The 26503-nt window shown below is 40.6% G+C and overlaps 2 protein-coding genes across 2 annotated transcripts; both read right to left on the bottom strand.

The window, feature by feature from the left end:
* Window positions 1-208: 208 nt before the first annotated feature.
* On the bottom strand, window positions 209-18031 carry LOC309711684 (disintegrin and metalloproteinase domain-containing protein 10-like). The gene is made up of 16 exons (XM_082542119.1): window positions 17659-18031; window positions 15500-15650; window positions 13431-13549; window positions 13110-13268; window positions 12477-12577; window positions 11194-11334; window positions 10100-10192; window positions 9833-10016; window positions 9212-9375; window positions 8918-9101; window positions 7234-7384; window positions 6950-7133; window positions 6734-6842; window positions 6392-6612; window positions 6162-6288; window positions 209-3401 (listed from the first exon to the last, which is right to left on the bottom strand). Exons 1-16 carry the CDS (start codon window positions 17723-17725, stop codon window positions 3202-3204), a joined length of 2355 nt encoding a protein of 784 aa, XP_082398245.1. The 5' UTR covers window positions 17726-18031; the 3' UTR covers window positions 209-3201.
* A 2406-nt stretch (window positions 18032-20437) lies between these two features.
* On the bottom strand, window positions 20438-26483 carry fan1 (FANCD2 and FANCI associated nuclease 1). The gene is made up of 13 exons (XM_082541359.1): window positions 24701-26483; window positions 24477-24617; window positions 24023-24224; window positions 23713-23946; window positions 23486-23617; window positions 23299-23407; window positions 23085-23204; window positions 22806-22970; window positions 22528-22681; window positions 22310-22413; window positions 22042-22236; window positions 21376-21504; window positions 20438-21269 (listed from the first exon to the last, which is right to left on the bottom strand). Exons 1-13 carry the CDS (start codon window positions 26196-26198, stop codon window positions 21132-21134), a joined length of 3321 nt encoding a protein of 1106 aa, XP_082397485.1. The 5' UTR covers window positions 26199-26483; the 3' UTR covers window positions 20438-21131.
* Between the last annotated feature and the right edge of the window lie 20 nt (window positions 26484-26503).

Here is a 26503-nt window from a genome sequence, read left to right as displayed (position 1 = left end):
ATCACACAGATTGGAGTGGGATGGTGCTTTTCCTCAGCAGTGCTCGTATTAGAACATAGAAAAACAGTTTGGTAAAAAAAAAAAAAAAAAAAAATCAAAAAAAAAAATCACAAGATCTAATAACTTCACATCGATCTCTTACATTCTCCCCAAACGCAACTTTTTCCACAAACAAAATCAGCATCTTTCAAACACCATGACACCAGTCTGTATTGCAAGCTTTCCATTTATTTCAAGCCCAATGCAAATGACGGTTCATGTGTTAAATCAGGGGGAGTGGCCCTTTAAACATCTGGCTGCACAGTCCTCAGAACAAACTGCCTCACACGGAGAGAAAGAGCCAGAGCACGCACACATTTACAGACAGCAAACAGGGGTCTATTTTATTTTGAATGAGTCTTTTAATTAATGCATTTCAAGTACTCCAAAAAATTACATCTCTTTGCACAATACAATTTGAATTTTTTTTGTTGTTGTTTTTTTTTTTAGTAAAAATGTTCAAAGTGAACAAAAATTTCCGATACTGTATAAAACACAGTGAACATTAAAATCAGACAGTAGTATTACTTTTTAATCATGTGTTCTTTCGGCCTACGTCACCTACAACATTTTCAACTCAATTTGGACATTTTTCAGTGCACGTTTATTTAAAAACTTTACCAAGACTACGAAATTAAAAAGAAAGGAAATTTACAGGCATTATTCTTCTGCTCTTCTACCCAAACCATGCCACAGGATAACAAAGACAAAAATGAGAATGTAACATTGACTCCATCACACTGAATTGTTTTTAAGCATTGATGACGGTGGAGAAAAGTATCGTAAGCAAACTCCAGTTCAACAAGCACATATAAGAACAGAAAATAACTTAGAGAGGAAAGTTTGTCACATATGAACATCTTTAAAACAACTTACTCTGGAATTAGGATACAAAAAAGAAATTAAACCGATGTATCAAAAATGTAATTCTCATTTTTCAAATGAAACGCAAATTTTATTCGATTATTTTCCCAAGTACTGTACAAGTTTACAGGTTCAGTTCTCCGGGCCCTGACAGGTGAGACGTGGCTCAGGAGATCAGATTTAAAAAGAGCTCAATTTTTGTACAGAGAAAAGGAAAACAAACAAACAAAAAAAAAAACACCCCGTCGACCCGCTCGATTCATCTGTCGCGTGAACGGAAAACCGTGAGGTGTCATTATGTTTGTCGCGTCCCCTCCAGAGCACATGTGTGGCTGTAATGACCAGATAGATATTAGTTATGATTAGTACCGCATGCATTTAAAGTATAGCCATAATGCCACGATAAAAATGAAGTCAGAGCACAGAAAGTCCTCCCACAGCATTTAATGCAAAAAAAAATAAAAAATCTGCAACGCGTCGTTGCTGGAGCATCCCGTCGGGCGAAATGTCTGCCTGGTAAATGAAGTGACAGGACTTTAACACACTATGTCATGATTACATGATCAAATCCTTCCAGTGAGTGTTGTGATTAACTTGGTTTTCCAAGATGCCCCTTTGGTGCAGCGAAGAGAGGAAGAAAACACCTGAGGTCGAATCGCACAGCCTTCATTTCATTCTCTTTAAAGTGGAAACCTCGCAGGTGCTTCCTGGATTTTAGGAAAACCTGTGCACTGCTCCGTAAAAGTTCTATGGCACGCTCATGTAAACTCTGAGGCCTGCACTCATGAGCTCTTAAGGGGAATTCAGTCCTTGAGATGAGAGATTGGACCAGAAGCTCGTTTCCCGTGGAAGCAGTGACCCCGCTGAGGGACGTGTTGGTGAATAAATGTGACAACACTGCTGCGTTACACCGCTCGCTCCGGGGGCCCAAAGTAAATCGTGTTGAGTGACATACAAACATTACAAACCTTGGTCAATTAATAGTCACATTTAATAAATGTGTCTGCATGCCCACATTAAAAACTTCTTAGTTTCGCTATCTGAAGAATAATAGAATGATTCCATCTTTTTTTTTTAAGTCATTTTTAAAATTTATTTCCACACTCATGTAAACTAACTCTGTAACATGATACACTCTCACTTCTACACTACGCCACAGCAGCCTTCACTCTTCACCTCGACTTCATATCTGAACAGGCAGGATCAACATCAGCTTCAGTTAGTGGTTATTCGTTCTTCATTATTATTAAAAACAAATAAAGAAACAAACAAACAGACAGTAAACGGTTGCACCAAACTAGACGATTTCTCCTTCTGTTTCTGACCTCGTCCAATTTGGTGTACAACAGGGGCAAGACATGATGTTAGCGAGACAATTTAAAAAAAAAATAATGGTGAAATAAAGGGACCTTGAACAGAGAAGGCCTAAAACGTGGGATATGGCGACCTTGTTGTTCAAAGAAAAGCAAATCAAAACCTAGCGAGTTCATGAAAGTGAGAGAGATCCACCTGATTGGACTGCTGAGAGAACTCGATGGCGTCAAATCCTCAACGGCAGCATCCAAGGAACTCACCACAACTGTCATTCTTTCATTTATGTGTTAAAAATCCTGAGAGCACTAACCGAAAAATTAAAGAAAACAAAAAAAAAATGAAGAATTACACATTTACAGTAGAAGAAATAGTTTGTTTTCACTTATGATACACTAAATATTTACAATCACATGCAGAAGACCGTCTGCACGAGAGACCGGAGCCTGTGTCTTTTGCCGTTTGACATGTGTGAAATCACAAAAGTGCCGCAAATCCCCACTGAGTGTCTCTCATTCCTGGCTAAGATGACAAAAACAAAAGAACGAAAAAAAAAAAAAAAAAAAAAAAAAAAAGAGAGTTCACCAGCAGCTACGAGCCTGTCACTCAAGAAGATGTTGCAGATGAAGAAAAAAGAAAAACAAAACAAACCACAGAATGAACTAAAGCTACAAATGATTCCTTAACTCCTTGGCACTCCTTAAAGAAAAAAAAAAGAAAAAACGATGGGGAAAAAAAATTTGCTAGATCGCACTGCAGTGGAAATGGCTGATGGTCAAGTCCCCTCCACAAAGAGCCAATCGAGTTGCTGAATAGCGTTTTCTCTTTTTCGCGTGTCTTGTTTTGTCTGTAGTTGGAGGATATGATGATGACTAACAACCATGTCAGGCGTTTCTTTGGATGGAGTGACGCTTTTGTTTCCCTCTGTAGGCACAAGGAGGAGCCAAGGCATTGGGGGGGGAGCAGGGGGGAGCTGGGTGCAGGGTCTCAGCGTCTCATCTGGCCCATCTGATAGTTCTCTCTGGGCTGACGGTGGTGCCTCTGGGGCTGTGCCTGGCGCTGAGGCTGCCTCTGTGCCTGCCGCTGGCCGCCGTGGCCCCCGTGTCCGCTGTGGCCGTGCGGGTGCTGGGACTGATGCTGCACCTGAGAGCTAGCATGCTGCTGCGCTCGTCGTCTTTTCAAAGTCCCTGTCAGAGGAAAGAGAGTTAACTTAGGCTCAAGAAAGACGAGTATCGTCCTAGCTTTGTTTTGTTCAGCTGCAGCACTTGTTCCTAAGCTGGTGGTCTTGCAGTGTGATGAAGGATGACGTGTTTATCTCACATCTGTCATCTCTCATGTAGGGAAACTCAAAAAAAAATCACAAAGTATCAGCAGCTGTTCTTTCACAGCGGACAAAGAGTGACCCCTGCAAGTGAACAGGCCTACCTTGCATCGCATTCATCTTACAGGGTGATGTCATTTATGACCCCGCGGTACTGAAGGAATTTATTAAATCAGACCCCAATGTGAGGTTTATGCCATGGCTGTACTAAATTAGCAGCATTAGTAATTACCTAATTAGTTTTCTCATGTTTCTGTAATGTTAAACTTGACCAATTTCTGACTTCTTAGAAAAGTCCAAGTTCAGATATAAAAACGTTCAGTGAATTCAGTCATTTTTATTTTGAAGGAGATTTCAGATTCAGATTAACTTTATTATTCCCCCAAAAAGGGTAATTTGTTCGCAGCTTACTCACACAACCACTTATCACCAACACTGTTGCATGTCAACGCAGCGATCGACAACAATGAGGTCCAAAAATAAAAATGTATAACAACGTCTTTTGCCTTCTTTATCACCTGATTTTCCCAGAGTGAGCACAAATCTGACCCCAGTGATTTTGGAGGTGTTAACATTATGACTGAGAGAGTTTCCATCCTTAACAGGCAAAATACTGAACCAGCAGATAAAAGAAGATGTTAAAAGACTTTCAATAAACAAACAATAAAAGTTACACAAAAATAAACCTGTTCTCGTACGGCGTCCTGCAGCTGTCGGCGTACGTAATAAAAAGAAGGGGTGACAGAGCACAGCCCCGAGATCAACGGGAGCTTGACACAATCCTACTGGATATTTGTCCATTAACGAGGACCTGTTGGACTCTTTCAGTGAGAAAGTTTAAAATCAGCATCAGGAGCTAATCTAAAAGTTTAAAAAGAGTCTCATTAAAAGCAGAGGAGAAATCAGCAAACAAATCTTGCGTGAGGTGCTTATAGACTGTGTTTAACATAAAGTTTGACAGATTTTTTTTTGAATATTTGTGCTTTTTTGTATTTATGACAGGTGGTCCAATAAAAGTGTTAAACAATGTTTATTAGAGCCTGACTGAAAATACTATAGAAAGAGTACAAAAATGGCAAAAACCAACATAAACGTCCTATATATGTGTAAGATACAAGCAATCAAAGTGTTTGATGTTTGCATTTTTCCTCTGTAGGCTTCAACCCTGAACCCGCACCTGGTAATCAAAGGTTTGAAAACCCTTGTTCTTAACAATCAAGTAAAGACATTGTCCAAAGTTGGTCTTTCTCACATGTAGGACACAGCAGGAGATACGGAGGCAGAACACCCACACACACTCTCTCTGTCAGCTCATACCGACAGACTTATGATTTATTTTATTTACTGTCAGCGGTTAGCTTTGCTGTCCAAGACTTCAAGAAACCACCTGCCACTAATTGTAGCTGCAGCAGAAAGAAGCTAATTGTAAACAAGCTAGAGGGACCGATCTGTGGTCCTTTGATCTAGAAAAATAAACGGTTGCACGTAGGCTGGAAGATCAGCACTCAAGTGGAGCCGAGCAAAACCCCATTCTGACTGCAGACGTCAACAACTTTAGGAAAGTTGGGCTGCTAATGTTATCAACGTGTAGCGTGTGTGTACAACATGGCAAAAAACAGCAACTTGCAAAAATACTCTTAACAAAGAAAATGTCATTAAACTGCTCTTAAATACATGCAAACATTTTGTACTGATGTTACATCACCTTACTCATTACACTCTGCTTAATTTGAATATGCCTTTTAGAATATTCAACTACACTTTCTTCTTCTCTCACATTTAAACAAGTAGATCAGTTGCCATGACCACCCTTAGGCGCAACAGCACAGGATGCAGTGAGAAAACCAAAGTCATGTAGAGAAACTCTAAGAGTAAGTAATCATAACACTGCTCTCATTCACAGGTATGGCTGCAAGGTTAACAAGGCACACAGTACAGTGGATTTAATGTGATGCTTTTTAGCCTGTGTGAACATTCAAAGCTCAATCTGAGTTTAATCTGGATCAAGTTTAGGAGCTCAGATCAAATCTGTAAGTGTTCTCAGGAAACTGTTCTCACAGCACTGCCCATATAAATTGTTAATAAGCCCGTAAATGATAACATGAACTGCATGATTAATTTTACTTTACAGCCTGATAATAAATAGGTTTTTACAAATATATCTGTATTTTTATTCATTTGTGTCCCTGTAGTGTAGTGGTTTACACACTCTTTTAGCAAGCAAAAGCTCCCCAGTTTGATCGCGGGAGGAGACACAGCGAGGGCATCCGACGTAAAAATCTGCCAAATCAAACATGCGGAGCTACCCGCTGTGACAACCCGTTGTGAAAAAGGCAGGAGCTAAAAGTAGCTTTCATATTTACTGTAATCAGAGTGTCCTCGTAAAAGAGCGCTTTCTCTCGGTGGTTTGACCTGCCTGAATAAAAATGATATTTAACCCTCTCCCCCACCCCCAAAAAACACTGAATGTCACATTCAAATTTAAAGGAGGTTTGAAAGCAAACTGCAGACATGTGACTTAAAACATCTGGGTGGTCAGGTAAGTTATCTAAAAATATTTCATGAAAATGCGTAACAGCTAAACGCTCTTATTAGACGAGGTCTCTTTTTAGTCTTCTGGACTCACCTGGAAGTGGTTTGGGTGGTGGAAGTTTGGGGTTGCTGCTGGGAGTATGCACACTACAGATCTTAATGAAACCAGCCATAAGCAAGATGAGGGCGATACCCATCAAGAGCACTGCCCACCAGTAAGCCTGGGATGAAAATGAAGCTCAAATCAAGCTCAATCAAATACAGAATAGAAAAAGACCCCCCACATACTAACTAATCATTCACAATCAAGATGTCGACACGTACCACAATCCACTCGGCGATGTTCTCATACAGCTCAGGGTTAAAGATGGCCTTCTTTAGTCTGGCAAGTGGCCCATCTGCGTCCACCAGTCGGCACTTCATGAACACATCGCAGTAGCCCTTAAAGTCATTGCAAGGCGAGCCAGCTGGCAACGTGGTGACTTTTTTATTGAAGAAACGAGCCAGGCGCTCTGATCCTGTGCTGCTGCATGTGCTGGGATTTGCTGTGCAGAGAGACAAATCCAGTTTAAAAAAAAAAGAAAAAAAAAAAGACAAAACTCACCCATATATTTATAAAAGAAAGAGCCTGCTTGTAAAAGGTGTGAGAAAGGGTAAATGACTCACTTTTCTCCATGCAGCACACGTGGCAAAGCTCGGTCTCATCCTTGCCATCTTGGCTGGCACAGGTACACGCCTCGAGCCCGTACTTCTCACAGATGGAGCCGGAGCAGCCCTGCGGAGGAGGAGCACGAGGACAGGCGAGATCAGACACTTGCTAGTATGAGTACAGTGTTGCTATGACAACCAGTTCTTCAAGGTGTGATTTCTTCAGCCACTCACCCCGTTGAGGCAGACTTGAGTCTCTCCGTGGCAGGCGGTGAAGTTGGCCTTGGGCTCCGACGTGGGGCACTGGGCGCTGTCGCCCTTACATACGCCATGGTGAGCGCACTCCGACTCCTCTCGGCACTTGTCACCGCGAGCCTTGTAAATGCATTCGCTTGTACAACAAGGACCCTGGCTGGGACTTTTTGGGGAAGAGAAAAGCGCCGAGTTAAGACTCAAAACATGAGAACACCCTCTTTAAGAGATATTAAAATAACTGAAAAATAAAAATCGCCCTCTACCTGCAGACTGTATGGTCCTTTAATGTGCACTTCTTGTTGTCAGGCTGGTTGGCATCATGGCAGCACTTGTCCTTGCACTGATCGCTGTAGCCACAATCGCACTGCTCACCAGGCTCCACCATACCATTACCACAGATGGGCTGGCCAGACTCTGTTTTGAGAAAAAGAAAAAAAGTGTTGAGCCCTTTGCGGAGCAAGCTCAAAGTTTAAATTAGACATTTATTAAATAATATCAGGGTTTTTATGAATTACAGACTTTTTGATGCTCTGTAGAAGAAAACCGCCTTCTCCTAGTCAGGTGTGACAATGAAAAATTGTCCCCCAGTTTTTTTCTACATTTACACATTGAGATTTTTGATTGTTTTAAGGTTTTTACACCAGACGAATAATAATCGTACGAACATTTTGTGCTTTAAAAATATTTTTGGACTCGCCCATTCCTAATGCACCCTTACACAGGATTGTGCAACTTGCTGGACAAATTTGCTGGATTTATTTTTCTGGATCAGACCTCTGCATTTGGCAACAAGTGTAATTGCAGCACAAAATGTGCACCGCTACTGAGTATACAATGATAATATAATAGTAAAATAATACTATTTTATCTTAGACACACAACTAGATGCTGCTCCGGGTCAATCGATCAGATGTGGTCCCAACTCTGCCAACAAGAGTTCAAACTGCCCGACTGACGGTATGTAGGAAAATGGTTGTGATGCAGCTTCAACTCGTGGGTCAAACCATGAAATTCTTCCTGCTGCTGTCTTCTCCTGAGAACTGGATGAACTCAGATTCTTCCTTTTCACATCTACAAACATCAGGACCAACTCGTCATTGCTTGATCATCACTTGATGTCGACTCCATGTTTTGACTCCCATAGTGTGTTTTTTGAGGAGACATTTTTTTTGTGTGCAAAATTTTAACAAAATAAAAGTTTGCTTCTTAAAAATTTTAAATTTCATGGGGTTTTTTTTTCTGCAAAGTGCTTTTTGTGTAAAGGCCTGAACCATTACAAAAATGCACAAAAATTTCCTTCACTGTGTACACAAATCATGCTGACGGTAGTGGACCCTCATCCCCCAAAGGCTCATTCTGAGCGTGCATGCACACCAAACCCTTGAATGCTGCTCTGGAGAGAATGAGTTGCTGGGGCAAAAAAAAAGAAAAAGAAAAATAGAAAAGGACCCTTCAAAGAGCCAAAAGCATAAACCCAAAAAAACGTCGGTTTGTGGGTGGGTGTATTAAGGCAGTGTCTGAAAAGCTAAAGCATTTTTCAGTCATATCAGTGCAGCCAAGATGCACATCACTTTGAACAGCTTGTGCAAAACAAGAAGATTTTTTAGACACGCCAATCACATGGTGAATTAATCGAGTGACTTCTGAAGCATCGGTTTGCTGTTCTACTGACTCAAAAGTGTGAAACTGGCAAGAAAAAAAAAAAGACAAAGAAAAAAGATGACAAGGTTTACTTCCACAGTCTGCCAAATACTGTACAAAAATACCATGGACTAATGCCAAGCTGGCTTTTCTAAGCTGATACTAGCCAATAACTTCTCAGGATGCCTGAATTCTTTCACTAATTAAGAGTTTGCGGTAAAAATATTCCACACCATCAGAAGAACCCTAACCCGGATCACGAGTTAAGATCGAGGCCCTAGATCCAACAGAAACAGTAAAACGTACCGACGAAGCAGTTGTTCCTCTTTTTTTCCAGCACCTGGCTGATGTTGCGAATGCTGCAGAGGGAGAACTTGTTGTTGTTAAGCTTGTCTCCAGATGTAGCCCTTGCATACATGATATAATTGCCCTTCTCCTTCTTGTCTTGGCTTTTGGATTCCCCTGGTGTGCACTCAGATCCAGAGTCATGCTGGCAGCGAGGAAGAAGAAAGAAAATCAAAGATTAAAAGCAAAAAAAAAAGGGACAAAGAGTACAGGCATCATAAATTCCTTCTCACCGTGCATAAATGCGGCACTCACCGGGGAGCCAAAGTTGTGGCCTACTTCGTGTGCAAAAGTGATATGGGAGACTTTCGGAGGTACGTGGGAGGCGTAGTTCTGTACAGTGATTATACCAGTGTTGAGAGACTTCTTTTTTCCGTCTGAGTACAGCTTGCTTTTTTCACAGATGCCTCCAGAGCTCCCTGAGAAGGAAAGGCACAATTTGCAACAAACTAAATACGGAAAGATTTCGCTCAATGAAGAGAGTGAATGTGATTAATTTAACACCAGCTATTCAAATAAGTGACAGGAGGCCTTATTTAAAAACATACTTCATCATCATGTTTACAGTACATGCTGAAGACAAATTTTGTTTGTCATTACTGAGAGAAGATGCCCATTTTACTGCAGCAAATTTGCAATTTAACTGCAGTGCTTTCAATTAAAAACTCAAATCAACCCCAGCGTAGAGTTAAAACAGACTGCAACAAATATCTGCCGACAGTTTTAAAGAAAAATATGTTCCTGCTTGATGAGCTTCAGTCTACATTTGCGAGGACAAATTCCTGCTAAGGAATGTGAAAAAAATGATGTTTTTGTACCTTTCTGTAAAAACAAGACACAGACTGCTTGCTTATCACAAGAATAAGATTTGCATACCTGAGGGCGCTCCCACCCAGGCCAAACCCAGCACCCCATCGTCAAAATCTCTGTCAGTGAAAACATAAGCCAAGCAGTAGTCGTCGTGGTTCTGCTCCGAGTTCAGCTCCAAAAACTTCTCCACACCAATGTTGGCAAAGCGGAATGGGTTGGACTTGTCCCTCTCATCATTGGTGGTGTTGATCTGCGAAGACAGGAGACAACTGGTTCACAGGAAAGACTGAACAGACCTAAAATGCAAAAGCGGCCGATCTGCAAAAGACTCACCCGGATCCGTTTCACCATGAAACTGATGTTACGAATGCCCATGAAGTCTGTGCCTTGATAAATGGCATCAATGGCCTTCACATGACTGGAGATCTGAAGGAAGTACGAGGTATTCATACTTTTAATAGCTGACATTTCACTCAAGTACGCCGTATGTGATGGTACAAGTACTAACAAGAGCTGCTTGTACGTAGCTCTATTGCTAACAACAACAGCTAACAGAATACATTATTCAACTGGCTAGATGTGGTTTTCGCATTAAAAAAAAAATAAAAAAATCAGTGTTTATGCCAGGCGTGGCACTGACCTAGGACATTACCCATGCGGTGGCTTGTCAAATGGCACTGTACGACAACACTGACATTAAACTGACGTCACATCTGCCGTCGCAAGTAGCCATTCCTGCAACTCTTTATTTTTGTAACCTGACGCATTGTTCCACTGCCACCGGGTTGAAGAGGCAAGTTTACGATCGTGTAGGTTTATACCACCGTTTTAATGACATATCAATACAGAATCTCTGACAGTCACAGATCGATGAGAGGGAGATGGTACAAGAATAAACTTTCTGATAATAAACAAACCTAAAAGAACAGCACTATATCAGCACTGATGTGGAGGTATTGTCTGACACCTGCGACACCTATCGTTCAGGAGAATACCGCGCACATAAAAGGATCATGTAATCAAGGTTATACTGGGGGCTTTAAGCTGGTGGAAAAACTGAAGTGGCAACGTGTAAACTATAAAGGGAGTAGACCGAATAATAAGCTACTGCTGGCAATAATATCTTCCTATTGCTGCTAGCCTCCTGTATACTAAGTTAGCTTAGCATACAGATTAGGAAAAATGGAAAACAGCCTCACTCTCATTAGTTGAGCGCAGTAGTTAATGGGTAGTGCTTGAGTGGTGCTAATGTCTTAGTATAACTCTCCCCAGAAAATGATAATAGATTTGCCAAAATATGACAATTCCTACACCGTAACGCAACTCCATAGAAATTGTACTTTGTGGACAATTTCTCTTATCAATATATTCCTAGGCTTTAGAAAGTATTAAGAGTAGTATATACCAAGTCACTTCCTGTGCGTTACCTGCGCTATGACAGCTTCTCTACTCTTGTAATACTTGAAGAAGAGGTGGTCGGTCTGAATAAAAAGCTGACATGTGTTTTTCTCAGCCTGGGCCATCCTCTTCTTCCTCAGCAGCTGGGTGTCCAGATCAGTGTGGACTTCCTGGTGTGAGTGAGACGGAAGAGGCAGAGCAGGAAACACACAGTTAAATAAAACATATTTAAAAGATTTTTCCAACAAAAACGGTAAAAAGAGTAAATAAATAATGTCCGGTATTTTTAGGCTGTGGTTCTTCAGCTGCAGTATGTTCATGAAGCTCTATTCTGCAGAGGAATATGTGCTTTCTATGTCACATACAGGGTGGAGGGAAAAGGCTGACCACTGCCACTGATGGACACCTATCTCAGTTTTAAGGTGTTCAGTACTTTTCGGTCACAGAGTTTTGCAGTGACATGTCACACCAAGTGAGTCAGAAGTAACCGATAAATCAAACTAATACTTTTTGTTAATGTGGTTTAAATTGAACACAGACATATTTTATTACTGCCTACTATCTCTGATTGGATTGGAGCTAAGAGGCACAGCTTGAGATAAAGTGTTACATTTTATTGTCAGGTACCAAATTGAACATTATGTCGTCCTGTTTGAGTCCATCACTTGAATGTGATAATAATACACGTGAGGCTTAGATGCTGCTTTCCATATTTCTGAATCCAAAAGGATGTCTAAATCTGAAGTTTAGTGTCGCAAACGCGACGCTAAACTTGATCTGTGAAGATATGATGAAATGTCTAACTGTGCCCATCTTGCAGTGATAAAGAATATTTCCCCAAAATTTCCTGGATTGAGATCTGAACTGACTCCAAGAATGATTCATTTCTGCAATGTGGGCCAAGCCTGAAATCTGGAAAATCTTTCATGCAGTTAAATCTTTAACTTTTTGAGTAATCCTGCTCCCACTCCTCTACAACGGTAACAAATGAACGGGTGAACTTTTATACAGATGATCGTCTGGCCAAACTAAACCGTGTCGTAATACAATTTATGGAAATCTGTGAAATAACAATCATATGCAAAACTATATTAAAAAAAATTACATATTAATAATAAAGTGACAAATCTTAACTGTGACTATACTGGTTTAACACTTACATGGTTATAACTTACAACATAGAACCAGGCACAGAGACTTTAAAAAGACATCTCTAGGTATCTTTGACCCTGACTAAGTAGTACCATAAAATATCCTCAAAGATCTTCACTAAACCCTGTCAGGGTTTATTGTAGTGTGTGGTGAAGTTAACCTTAGGGGGCTGCTCCACGGCAGAGGTTTGGTATTTCTTCATCTTTTCAAACACAGAGCTATCGGCACAGCCTCCCTCTGGGCCATACTTGTGCGGGTAGTCTGTATGAGAGAGACAGACACAACACTGTTAGGATTATGGGAGACAATGTTAGCTACTTAACCCCGTGAGTCACTATTTCAGGCGCTATTCACGATCAGCTAATGGAAGTACTTACACGTCACTTGAGCCTAGCTTTGCTGTGTGAGTTACTTTCCTGTCGCTCTCATTAGTGATTCCTCTCACAATTATGTTTAATTTGCCCCTCAGCCACACGCTATGTGTACACAGATGATGTGAAATTATGATTTGCAAGTGTAGTGAAGTGTACTTGGTGCTCACTATTAGTATCAACATTGCAAAGCCTGCTGAAATGAGCCAGTACCCAAGAGCAAGATTGTGTTACTCAGCTAATGAACACCCCAGGTGTCTGCGCTCCCCAGGGGGGCCTATCACACCAGTCTGCCTCCATCAGCTCGGCAGCACTAACCTCGCACTTTCCAGTCACACACGCACATATCTAAACACACACTCGATGATCACGGGATAATAGCCTGTCAAAGTATTTGCGTGGCTAAAGGTGCAGGGACTCACGTATGTCATCTTCATGGTAGATGACAGAGTGGAAGGGCACGTCTTTGTCCTCAAGGTATCTCTCCGCAGGCTCCACGTAGTAAGTGCCATGGTAGCTCTGAATAAAACCCTCAAATTTACCATCCACAATGGAGCCATGAGTCAATGTGCCTTTCTCGCCTGGGAGTCCAAATCGTACAATTATAAGCATCAGAAGATTGACACAGAAGAGGGTGCATTTGCATTTGAGAAAAACAAAGCCAACAGTTATTTTAAAAATCCCCTAGAGCAGCAGTACTGTAGTGACACATTTAAACAACTGTGAAAAATTTATAGTCTTACCAAAGATTTCTCCAGTGTAGATGTGAGAGGTATCATATGGAATCTCTTCACCTGAAACATCTACCTTCAAATCTGGGGAAAACAAGGTGGTATCTCTCTTCATTCGTAAATTAAAGTGCCTGAAATCAAAGAGATAAAAAAGAAGGCCTTCAGATTCAGGAGAGGAGCTGCAGTTGGCCTTAAGTAGTGGAAGTAAGCAACATTTACCCAGCCTTCTCTAAAAATGAACCTGCAAATTAAAAGGGGGGGTGGGGTCGAAGCAAGAGCGTTCACAGAGAAAAACAAAATTAAAAAACCCACCAAATACGCCGTTTTCTGCTGCAGATGCAAAACTGTAGCATTTAAATTTGTAAGAGACCAAACAGAAAATTTGAAATTAGGGCATCTAGCAACAGTGCTGTGTTTTTTTGTAGTTCAAACATATGGAGAGGGAAAAAAACATGTTACAGTAAACCTCGGATTTCATGGAACACCTACACAGTGCTCTTATTGTACGCTCGCATTGTGTGAAAGTTGCTGTTCTCTAGGTCCGTGAACAGACGAAACACAAAGCCTTTGTAAAATTTAGATCTGAAGCCTAATATAATAGCAAACAATACATCCTGCAATGTGCACAATGCCTAGTGAATCATTAGGCATTTGTAGGAATCTCAGGGGAAAACTCTGCGGTACATTAACATGTTTATTGGCTGTTTCAGATACATAGAGAACTCTGCAAAGGTTTTAGGCTCTCTGGATGCTATCCACTGCTCAATCCTATTAAGGAGGCATGTGAGAGGTCCAAAATCTTTATTCTGTAGGATGGCAATGGGCCCAAAAAACCCCAACAAGAGTCAAAGTCCGCTCTTTGGCGACAAGAACAAGGAGTCTTGCAACAGATGGTAAAGCTCCCACACTGTGATCACAACATCAACGTGGACTCAGTCTGGGATTCCATGAGAAAATAACACAGAGAGCCATAATTTACAGAAAAATAGGGCAATTCTCAAAGTTGTGTGAAGGAAACTACTGCCCCAGCACTTTGAACTAAAAACCTAAGAACTGGTGGCGTTTTAGAGGCAAACCTTATACTGCATATGAATCTAAAAGCATCCTCACTGTACTATTAGTGGCTGTTAGTGTAAAGCACAAGACATTTTGTTCAAATGTCAAAAAGGAAAGCCAGGTGGTGTGCTGCAAATTAAACAGAAGAATCAGGAGTTCTCTCTCTAGCTTTGTCGTAAATTCAAAAGGAAAAGAATATGATGTGGGGTTTGTTTTTTTTTTTAAAGGAAGAGACATCTTCCTTCGGAGTTCGCCTTGCTCTTATGATACGCTTCCCTATTAAGCTGCATCTGAGTTTAGAAACAGCAGGCCCTGTTACAGGAAGGGCAACAAACTGCCTTTGCCAAGATCCCAGCCAGATGGTCGTGACTTTGTCATGGATGCTTTTTCACAACACCACCTCCTCGAAATATTAGATAAAGAACCATGACAAGGACGATTAGTATCAACCCATATACGATATTTGGAGGGGTTTCCACTCAGGCAGCATGAAACACCACATACATCACAGAGCTAACGAACACAGACAAATACATGCACAGTTTCACTTTAACTGCAGGGAATAAGAACACCTGGACAACAGCAATTATTTTGAGCTCAGGTTTGTGTCTTTAAATAGCCCATTTCTATCCCACCAACACAGTTAGTTTAAGCAATTAAACAAACATTAGAGTAGTTGCTGGTTAATTCAACCAATCAAGGAATACTGAAGCTCCAGGGGAGAGCAGAAAACCCACACAGAAAATAATTGTGATCATTAAAAATCCATCCTGAACACTGACCTAACATGATGCACCAGCGTATGTTTTTGATTTTGTAAAACAACTTTCAATAAAATTGCAAATCCCCCAACACAGAAGACCTCCAACTTTAATCATAAACAGCACAAGTACACGGGACGGTGTTTGCAAATGAATAAACAGACAAATGAATAAAGATACATGAAGAGAAAGGGGAAAAAAAGAAAAACAGATGCAGACAGACTTTACCTTTGGATAATATCTAGGAAAAGAAAGTGCACGAACCTTCCATGGGCATGAAAATCTAAATGCAGGTACTTGTCTTCATGAGAGAGTGCCCTCTTGGCCCTCTGATGCTTGCTGTGCACAAGCTCTGTGTCATAGGACAGGCCTTCATAGTGGCGGATGTACTTGTTCAGGGGATTTCTATAGTGTCCTGTGTGAAAAGAACGAAGGAACATCTGTTAAAGAAAGGTATGCGTGCATGTTTGTTTCCCCCCCCCCTCAAATATATACATACAGCAGCAATTGAAAAAAGAAAAAACACGTTCCCTACTCATTAGAAACTGGGATGCGATTCTAGTTGGTAACACAAACTATTCCTAACAGAAAGACTCAAAAGAATATGTACAAAAGCTACATTTGTAAACAACTGACGCACTGCTCATGTTAGGGTGGTTTAGATGCCCGTAAGGCGGATAATCTGGACAATATTTGACAGGCAGGATTACAATACAGGAAACAGACAGCAAATCAGTATGTTCTGGGTTTTAACTAAAATCGATTTAAGCCAAATGAATGGCAGCCTTAGACTAACTCTCAACGACAGCCCACAGCGTCACCGCTTAATTATTTCGTCACCAGAAGGCTGGGTAGTGGGCTTGAAAGAAAGCAATTCTTAACCGTCTCCACACATTTTGCCCACTGTTTCACACTGAAACAAAAATGGGTTTTTCTAGATTGATTTTGTTTATGGCATCTATTCCCCCAATGAATGTTGGCATGTTTTCCACATACATATACACCACTTTCCTCAGTGTAAGGTCAGATCGCTGCTCCATATAAAAAAAAGAGAGAGAAGCTTTTTTAGTAAACAGAGTCCATGTAATTAGGCTTCTCTGGCAGGTAATTATGCCTGACTAGTGAGCCATAAATTACAGGATTCTGTGCAACATTATAACAAAGATGGATAAGTAGACCAGGCTTCAGCTACTTCCCTTTTCATGTGCGGTATGAAATATTTAGGTGGTAACATTAAATTTTTCATTGAGGTGACTATGAGAAGTGAAGGCCATGACTATATCTCTGAAATAAATTAATTTCTAAAGACTTACAAAACATAAAGAAAATGTGAGGAGCCAAGATTGATACACTTCAAAAACACTAATCAAAGAGAAACATTAAATATAGGAAAATATGAGACAAGTTGGACTTAATTTATCTTAAAAGTTGGGAAAACTGCTGTGTTACAGTAGCCAAAAACAACATAGGTCAAAAAATAATAATAATGAATCAGAATCAGAAAGTAAAAATTAGAAAAAAGAAATCAAGCGGAAATCCAGGTATGTGAATGAATAGCTTGAGTACATTGTAATAAATAAAAAGAAGTATTGTGGTGTTAGGCATGAAGGATTTCCTGTAGTTTAGACTAGATTAGATTAATAAAAGAAGCATTGCAAGCAAAAACCACTGTGTAATTGTATATGTATCGGTGTATATGACTCCTATATTTAGCTGAGAACATTAGGATTTAAAAGCACAGCATCGGCATATAGCAGATAGTGGTAGGATAGCAGAAGTGCATTACACGTCAATACTGCATTTTACACAGAGCAATTTGGCACCCACACGCACATAGACACACACAAAAACTATTTTTTATTAAAATACTGACTGCAGGTTGATTTGACTTAAAACACCACTGACAGGGAGCAAAACTGCAGACAAAATTATGCCAGCAAAATGCGAAAACTTGTGTCTTTTACACTGAACACAGGTTATTTTCGGGGCTAAACTGTTGTTGTTGTTTTTTTAATAATGACAGAACAATTAGCGGCTAAAGTGGCAGCTAGCTCAGAGCTAACGCTGCTTTAACAGTCGGCATCTCCATCTTCTCATAACAATGGCTGTCGGCGCCGCTCGCACGGTAACAACAAAACCCTCACCCAAAAGCTGGCGATAAAAAACGGTGACAACACACGGACGTAACTCCCCAATGTCCGTTTATTTCAATCGACTGCGCGAATCCGAGTCCGCTTTTAAGCTATGTGTGATTTGTCGCCTTGAAGTAATACGGCAAAAAGGGTGCAGTCCTCTTCATAACAAGCAGGCCCTGCTGATCCCTTCTGTAGCTAGCAGGCTATCGGGATTTCTGCTCCTCTCCGCTCGCTGCTTCATGGATTCAACACAACTCGATTTGCTCCGACAGAAACCGCCTCACTCACCTTGGGTGTAGTTTAGCAAGTACACGAAGAGGAAAACTTTAAGGAGAAGGGTATGTGACAAATCCATTGTTAGAGCATTGATGCCGTTTTCACTTTATTGTCCTACTTAGATAGGCGCAGACGCCCTGTGTGTTTATTGCAGCTTCCTCACATCGCCTCCTCTCCCTCTCTCCAGCGCCGTGACGTCAGACGCAGGATAGCCTGGCATCCCTTCCCCCAGAAGCGTCCATGATCCACCAGGCCTGCATACATTACAACACTCAGTGTGCCTCGGATCTAGTGTCATACGTATCCCTCTCTGTCTGCATGTGTGTAATATATAAATATATGCACACATCAATAAACATGAAAATTCTACAGTTTTTCTCAGCATAACTACTTAACTGCTCAATTATTTCAGCTACAGGGCTTTTAGTACATTTGCAGATGATTTTACATTAATATTACATAAACATTCACTGTTGAAGCCACTTTATGCAAAACTGTGAAACACCCCCAAGTATCAACCTCCCACTGTGAATGATACTGCTACTTGAGTTTTTTTTTTTTTTTTTTAAATGTCCACCAAGCAGGTTGTGATTGGCTGGTCTGCCAGAGAGCGATATTGGATACTTTGTGTCAAAGCAGTGACATATGCCTCTGATTTATGACAGAAGAAGTAATTAAAGGTAATGGCAATCACAATGTTTCTGAATATTATAAATTATGATATATTTAATAACTCGTTAATAATGAATAATCACATTGTTTAACACATTTTCACACACAAAACAGTTTTTGTCATAAAGTAAATGTTTTGGCTTAAAATGATAACAGCGCACCATTATGAATTATTATTCCATCATTTTAATTTCTTTCTCAAACATCCTATTCATCATCCTATTCCATCGCCATATTTTCATGATCATATTTTTTTGGTCAGAATATTATTGATTATTATCGAGTTATGAAATATCATAAAAAGTATTACTGGTTTGACACTTGGTACCTAATATCATCTCTATTGCTTCTTAGGATAGCTCAAAAAGTTGATTCTGTTCATCTGGGCATAGAAACGTTTCGTCACTCATCCAAGTGACTTCTTCTGTCTCGGCTGAGTGGTGTTTCCTTAGTCTTATAAACATCACCTTTGCACAATGACTGAAACTAGCACCAATGATGAACAATGGGCTGTGAGGTCAGTTTCTTGATCATTAAATTGGCAGATGTACAGATGAACAGAAACAACTTTAGGGTTTTCTTACCTGGATGATTGAGCATGTATCAAAACTTTTTTTGTTTGTTTTGTTTTGTTTGTAACTACCTGTTTTTTGGCACTTAATATTTTTATTTCCTTTACTATTTTATGCTGTACAGTGCTTTACGACTGTGAAAAGAGCTTAATAGATAAACTTAATTTATTAATTTACTTACAAATTTCAAAGAGCTGAAACATGAACATTAGATAACAAATTCACTGTTTATGCTACAAAATAGTGAAAACACTTTTTTGGCCTCTAGTTTTGATCATTAAGTGCTTACTTTTACTTCCACCGAGGAGGTTGTGGTTGGTTTGTCTGGGTGTTAGCAGCATTACTCAAAACCTGTTTGGACAGGTTGGAATAATTTCTTTTACAATTATCAAATTGAAATAAAAAAACATTAAAATTAACATTTATCCATCTATTATTCTTTTTTATTTTGTGGCTGTAGGTTTGGCATACTTTATAAATTCTCATAAACTGCCAAAAACGTATGTTGCTTCATTCACAACACTCAGTTTAAACAGTGTGTCCTAAGCCTGTTTAACCTTAGAAAAGATTCACTTTATTACCTCTGTATTTTGGTTCAGCTTATTTGTTTGTTATGGATGAATTTACTCGATTTCTTAAAAATCAGAAGTGGGAGTTGGCCCAAATTTGACTTAATCCAGATCTGGATAAAGGGATTTCTGATACATTCTTCATCACTAACACATGACCCTACGCTGTGTCACTGCATCATTCCATGTTTGGCACTGATCACCACCTGCACTCATGTATATATCTTTCAACGTAGCACTCTTAATTCTTATTCTCATGTATATATCTCATGTATATCTCATGCACATATCTTTCCACGTAGCACTTTTAATTCTTATCCCTACTTTTATTTTTTTCCATGTCTATTTAAGTGCTATTTATGACACTATGTTTGCACTGAAGCACCGCAGCAATTTCCTAATGTTGTAAACCTGCTCAACATTTGGCAATAAACCCCATTCTGATTCTGATCACTGAATGATGGGAAAAGTTGGAAATTTTGTCTTATCTTCACAACTTTATATCAAACTGAAATATTAAAAAACTCATGATCGTCTTTATGTTCTCAATAAAATATCACTGATCCAGATTCAGATTATTCTGGATTCACGGACTCTTCTCATACCTGATGTAGAGTCATCTGTCAGTGGTGGTGTTTTTTTCTCAGTGTTCTTGTTCTGAGATGAGTCTTACAGTAAAGTGACTGAGTCACATCATACCAGTAATACGATTTTGTCATCTTAGCATCAGGGAACCAATTCAGACTGAACACTTACTAAGTTAATAGAGAAAGCAAACCACAGATTGACTGATAATTTAAAAAAGAAATAATGGGCCTTTGGGAGGATGACTGTACACGGCATTAAGCATGACCACTTTTCTTGGCAGGGTACGGAGCCACTGTGGAGGGGTAGTTTATCAACTATGATACACTTTTATTGTTAATAACTGATTTACGGCAATGTCAAAGTTTGAAATGAACATGCTGAGGCAGAGTCTTAGCTTATTAACAGAAAATCTGTTTCAAGATTTTTTTCTTTCTTTATTATTATTTTTTATACAGCATTTAAAAAGGAAGCAGATTTTTTTGGGCTGACTAAAAATTTCCTTCAGTTCTGCCCTAAAATACTCTGATTAAAAGTAGCCCTATGACTTCTTCTTTTGCACCCAGCTGATATCTTTGATTACCCAATGCTTACTGGCAAAAAGCTTATTTATAGGCATATTATCACAGTGTTTAATTGCATAACAAACTCATAGAGCTGTCATGTAATTTTTAAGCAGCCAAGAAAATGTCAGTCTTGGTTGCATGGCAACACACAATCCTGTGATTACAGGATGTCCCAAAAAGGAAACACCATTATATTAGTGTAGTGGCTGGATCTATTTACTGTCATGCATCAGTTGCAATTTTTGATCCTGGAAGCTGTTAACGATGATCCTCATCACATAGTGCACGACTTCCTGTTGAAGACCAGATGATAATGCCATACAAAACAAAGCACATTAACCTCCTCCTACATAGAAAGGTGAAATTTTATAGATTTTGAAATCAAGATTTACACCATTCTCTATAGGTTGATCAAACAGGATGTTTTTTTCCCAGCATGTCCGATTGCGGATGTTTTCTTTTTGACCGCAGTCTGATTAATTAGCAGCACAAGTCTTATCAGTCAATTTCTCTGTGTCCGTTTATTCCAGACGAGCTCCTCTGGCTCCAGTAGCAGTCACGTGACACACCTCCACATCGGCCCCAAGTTTCTGCAGCTCATCCAGCCAGATCTGTTGCTTGTGAGACAGTCGGTCATTGGGCCCCTTCACCTCCACCAGCTACAATCACATGACATCACAAGAGTTTAAACTACTGGGCACCAAAAATCTCCTGATTCCATAAAAAACAGAGAACAAAACAAGCCAGGATGGCAGGTGATCTCACCTTGTAGCTGTTGTTTGAGCTGTTCCACACCACAAGATCGGGCAAACCTCCACGGCAGTGCCTGTAGTCTTTTGCCATTCGTGCTATTACTCCACCTAGAAAGGCTCCACCCAGGCATGCAACAAGAGACTGGGGAGAGAAAAAAGAAAAGAAAATCAGCATCTAATTGCACATCAGTATCATGTTGGTACCTACAGTAAGAAATGTAGAAACTTACAATCCCCCCCCCCCCAAAAAAAACCCCACATTGTGTAAAATATAAATAAAAACAAAAAAACAATGAAAACAGTACAAAGAAAAAAAACACATGGTCTTCTTCAACTGGATGCCAGCAACGCCATCAAAAAAAAATCCAGGACAAGGGCACGTTTACTGACCTTTTCTTGTTTCTTATTTTTCTATTATCAGCTCATACAGATTCATTGAATGCTTCACAAGAAAGTTTCAAACCCCATTCTAAATGTATTACACCAGCATGGCTCCAAAGCAAGAGTCTACGTGCTAATCTGTCAATGAAGGATGCGCCAAACTTGGTAATGAGGTGAGACAATTATTAGAGTGTGTTTGAGGAAAATGTGTCCTCATATGCCCCACTGCGCTGACACATAATGTGAGAAACACTGTATACTGACAGCACTCAACATGTACTTTTAAAACCTTAAGTACCTGCGCTTGCTGAAGGGATGAGAAACGTTCCCAGCTCACCAACGAACACACTTTTCCCTCCTGGGAATTCCAGACATCTTCCAACATATTTTGCAGAGTTTCCACAGACGCCTCACAAAGTAACTGGACACGAGACTCGATTGCATCCTTTCTGTTTTCATAAAAGCAGTCGGTGTAAAAATCCAGCGGACACGTCTGTAAGGGAAAACAAACGTGAGCTCTAGAGTTTCATACATATTCAGATAAACACGTATAGACCTTTCTTTACCTGGTATGGGTTTCGGAAGACATCTGGAATACTGTCCATGAAAATGATGTCCCACAGCAGGAGAGCAAACAGTGTTGAGAATGTTGAACCCTCTCCATGGATCCCTGATGATGATAATAATAATAATAATAATAATACTTAAACAAAAGAAAAAACAAAAAAACCTACTGTTTCTGTTTGTATCTATACATTTTTACAGGAGAAAAAAAGTTGTTTACCTTGGTCAAAACCTTGCTGTCTGTAATGCGCCAAGGACAGCTCCTCTACAGAGCATATTACAGTGGAATGAGCGCCCTCTTCATTTGCTGGTAAAAGAAATTTAGACTTTCCCATGCCTCCCTCATGAGGAAACAGCTGTCCTCGAATAGTCACCTGCAGTCAGATGTAACAACAAACAAACAAACACACAGACACACACAAAAGCATCTTTTAGGTGAGCTAAAAAACTAAGCTGTTCCATTTTGAAACCCACACACTGACACTGTGAAAAACATACATGCTTGACATCTTGTACTTGGACAGTGGGCAGGTCTCTCAGTTGCAGGCGGTACTTCTTGCAGCTGGCAGACTCTTTCATTCTAACAGCTCTGTGATGCAGCGCGAGTTTATGTCCTGTACGCACCAAAGGGTCTGACAGCCCATCTCTAATAGCACAGATAGCCTGACAGGTAAAGAACACAGTCCAACAATTGAAAGATTAACACAAGACATCTGACAAAAAATTAAATCAGACTGTCTCAGTAGGACGTGAATGAGAACAGAGAAGGGTGCAGACTTGCTCAGGACTTTTGAGGTGCTGGTGAACGTTTAGTGCCAGCCTGTCCCACCATCGCCCGCGGCTGTCAGGACAGTAAACGGACTGCAATAGCAAAGACCGCAGCTCTTCAACTGCTTCCTGTGACACGAACAGAAGACCCATGAGATCTTCAACAATGACATGAACAAGCACTTTAATTTGTGTTTCGCGGTGAATGGACAGGTTCAGAAACCTCATAGCGACGGAGCCTTTGCAAAATCTCGACCCCTCTGGATAAAATTCGAGTGTAAGCCCATCCTGCAGTGAAGCAGCGCAGAAATACAGGCAGCTTTTCCTGATGACTGCAAACAAATCATATTGTTATCAGTCACAACTGACTGTTTTTGGAAACACTGAAGCAAATGTTTATGATTTCGCACCTGAGGTCATTGTTTTTCTTCAGCACTAGCCATTGACTTTTGGCTGCAGCATAGAGCTCCATGGCCGTCTCCCACTGACCACCCTGCATAGCCAGGATCACCTCTTGCAGTGCTCGCATGGAAGCTTCATATCTGGTGTGATGCATGCCATTATTAGTACTTATTTGTGCCTATCCTGCTTGATAAAACATAAGAAAGTCATTATAGATATTTTGGTAGAACCTTACCTGATAAGGTCCTCTCTATCCTGAAAAACCTTGGCTACACGCTGTACTGTATAGTCTGGGAAGGCCAGACGACCTGAGTTTACCAAAAGGATGGTATAAAGCTGGCTCTGTCCTCCAGCTGCCATCTCCTCTTCTTCCACGGTGTCCGTCAGAGAGAAGAGCAGGAGAACACGAGAGAAGACAGCCCGAGGACTCCGACAGAGACGGACACAGGAACCTGCAAGCTGCTTAGCCCTTTAAAGACAGGATGGGGTGTGACCACCACTGCAATACTGGTACTAAAAAAACATAACATAAATAATTATCTTACCGTTTAAGAATCACTGCTCCGACACTGTTTTGTGCAGTGGTCAGAGTGAAAAGAGACTTTTGCTTGCTAAGGCGGAGCAGCCCGTCCACTACCTGCTGTTTTTGGGTCGCTGAATTGCCCAGGTGGAAAGTCTTAGCCAAAGCTTTGAGTTCAGGAGCCGGCAGGAGATCCAGAGCCTCACCCAAGTCTTCAAGGTCATTCTCTTTGAGAGGTAAAAACACCAGACGTGGACATTATTAGAGAAAATTTGGTGATGTTTATTCATTGATGTAATTTGATGTTTATTCCAAACATTTTACTGTATTTCCTAGCTTCAACCATTAACATGATGCCAACATAATAGCTAAATGTGATCAGTGCAGTCATATTAATAACATAATTGGAAAAACATGAATATCGAACGGTAACAAAATGACAGTAACAAAAGGAGACATTAAATTTTTTACACATTTACCTGTCTCCAGAAAACCACTTTGAACCAGTTCCTGTGAAATGGGTCCAAGATCGCTGCATATCTCTTCATAATCCAGCTTATTTACTTGGAGCCACTTCAGTTTCCTCTGAAAAAGCCTCACATACAACTTCTGTCCCATGACTTCAAGAGAGAGAATACATGTGAACAATAAAGCCAGATTTTCACAGTTTTTAGAATAACTATTGAATAATATTTTAACATACCTGACAGATTTTCAAATGCACGTATAAAGGACAAATCATCTTGGTTGAACAACTCTCTGTCATCCTCATTCTCCAGCACAGCGTGTAGTACAGTTTTGAAGTTCCTGAGGTAGTAGGGAAGGTGCGGCGAAGCCGTAGTCGAGCTCTGCTCACTTGTGATGCTATCGGCACCAAACACTGGGAGTAAATCACCACTGACAACCGCAACCTTTTCCTCACACGTTTCCTCTAAATTCAAAGGTTGGTCACAAGCAGATAACGCTACTACAGTTTCATGCTGATCCAGATCAGTTGTTCCAGCTTTACCTTCAGAGGACTTCTTCTCCAGCTTGGCTTTCTTTTTAAAGCTAGCTGCCTTACTAATGGAAGATTTACTTTTTCGTTTTGCTGGTTTGGAGGGAGAAGAGTGTGGCTTTGGAGCAACTTGTTTTTGAACAGTATCAGATTTAGATGCTTTGTTTTCAAGTTTATGTTGTTTTTTTGAATGTGATGGGTCTTGTACTGTTGCTGCACAGGTGACACTGGTGGACCGGCGTGTCATACCTTCTTTTTCATCTTCTAAACTCTGAATCAGAAGATTCTCCTTCTGTGAGCTATTCAGTGTCTCATCAAGTTCATCCACTGTCTCTTTCCTCTCAGATGCCTTATGAAAATTTCCAGATAATTTGGAAGAGAGACTTTCCCGGTCAATGGTCCTGACCACAGTCTTGCTGTTTATTTCCCGTGGTGCCTGTTGTGAATTATTTGCTGGTTTGGAGGGAGAAGAGTGCGGCTTCGGAGTAACTTGTTTTTGGACAGTATCAGATTTAGATGCTTTGTTTTCAAATTTATGTTGTTTTTCTGAATGTGATGGATCTTCCACTGCTGCTACACAGACAACACTGGTTGATCTGACTGGCAGGTCCTCTTTTTTGTCTTCTAAACTCTGAATCAGAAGATTTTCTTTCTGTGAGCTATTCAGTGTCTCATCAAGTTCGTCCACTGTCTCTTTCCTTTCAGGTGCCTTATGAAATTTTCTAGATAATTTAGAAGAAAGACTTCCAAGGTCAATGGTCCTGACCACCGTCTTGCTGTTTATTTCCCGTGGTGCCTGCTGAAAGTTATTCTTTTTGAAATAAGGGCTTGTTTTGGTCTCTTTGCCTTTTTCACCCGCTTCTTCCACTTTTCGATCCTCCGCGGGAGACTCTGGGAGACTCCTTCTGGGTGACAGCTGAGTGCTTGAGATAACACTATTACTTGCTGAGCCGACAGTGCTGTCTCCTCTCTCAAAGTTCTGACATTGCAGATCAATATGCTCATTGATCTTGAATCTCGGTACCAGCTGGCCACACAGGGGACAGGCCAGCTTAGGTGGAGGCTTGCTGGAGAAGAACGACGTGATTGGACTTGTGGTGGCACCCCTGGCAGCAGTGCCAACTTTAACAACATTGTCCGTCTTTTTGGTTCTCGACAATGATAAACGTCCCCTGAGTTTGCCTTTGTTAGCTCGCTCGGCCATGTTTCAGCAATGCAGGCGGCAGTGGTGGTGCTGCTCGGTGAAAACTATTTTCCCCCACAGGTTTTCTTTGTTGCATACTCTGACAGTTGCGCTTTCGGTGTAGAAATGCTTCGTATGCTAGCTTACCTATGTCTCATTTAAAATGGTCACACATTTGCGACTCTTAGTGCTTCACAAATCCAGCAGAAAACTATAAAATACAGCCTGTCAGCGGTTCAAAACAATAGCTAACATACCGATAGCAGATATGGCACCCAATCCCGCTTCTTAGGCACAACCAGTAGAGCGCAGAACATCGAAATCGA

The sequence above is a fragment of the Aulonocara stuartgranti genome (assembly GCF_965226115.1).
Source record: "Aulonocara stuartgranti genome assembly, chromosome: 7".
Lineage (NCBI taxonomy): Eukaryota > Metazoa > Chordata > Actinopteri > Cichliformes > Cichlidae > Aulonocara > Aulonocara stuartgranti.
Note: the sequence above shows the minus strand (reverse complement) of the source record. Positions and strands in the feature narration are given on the sequence as shown.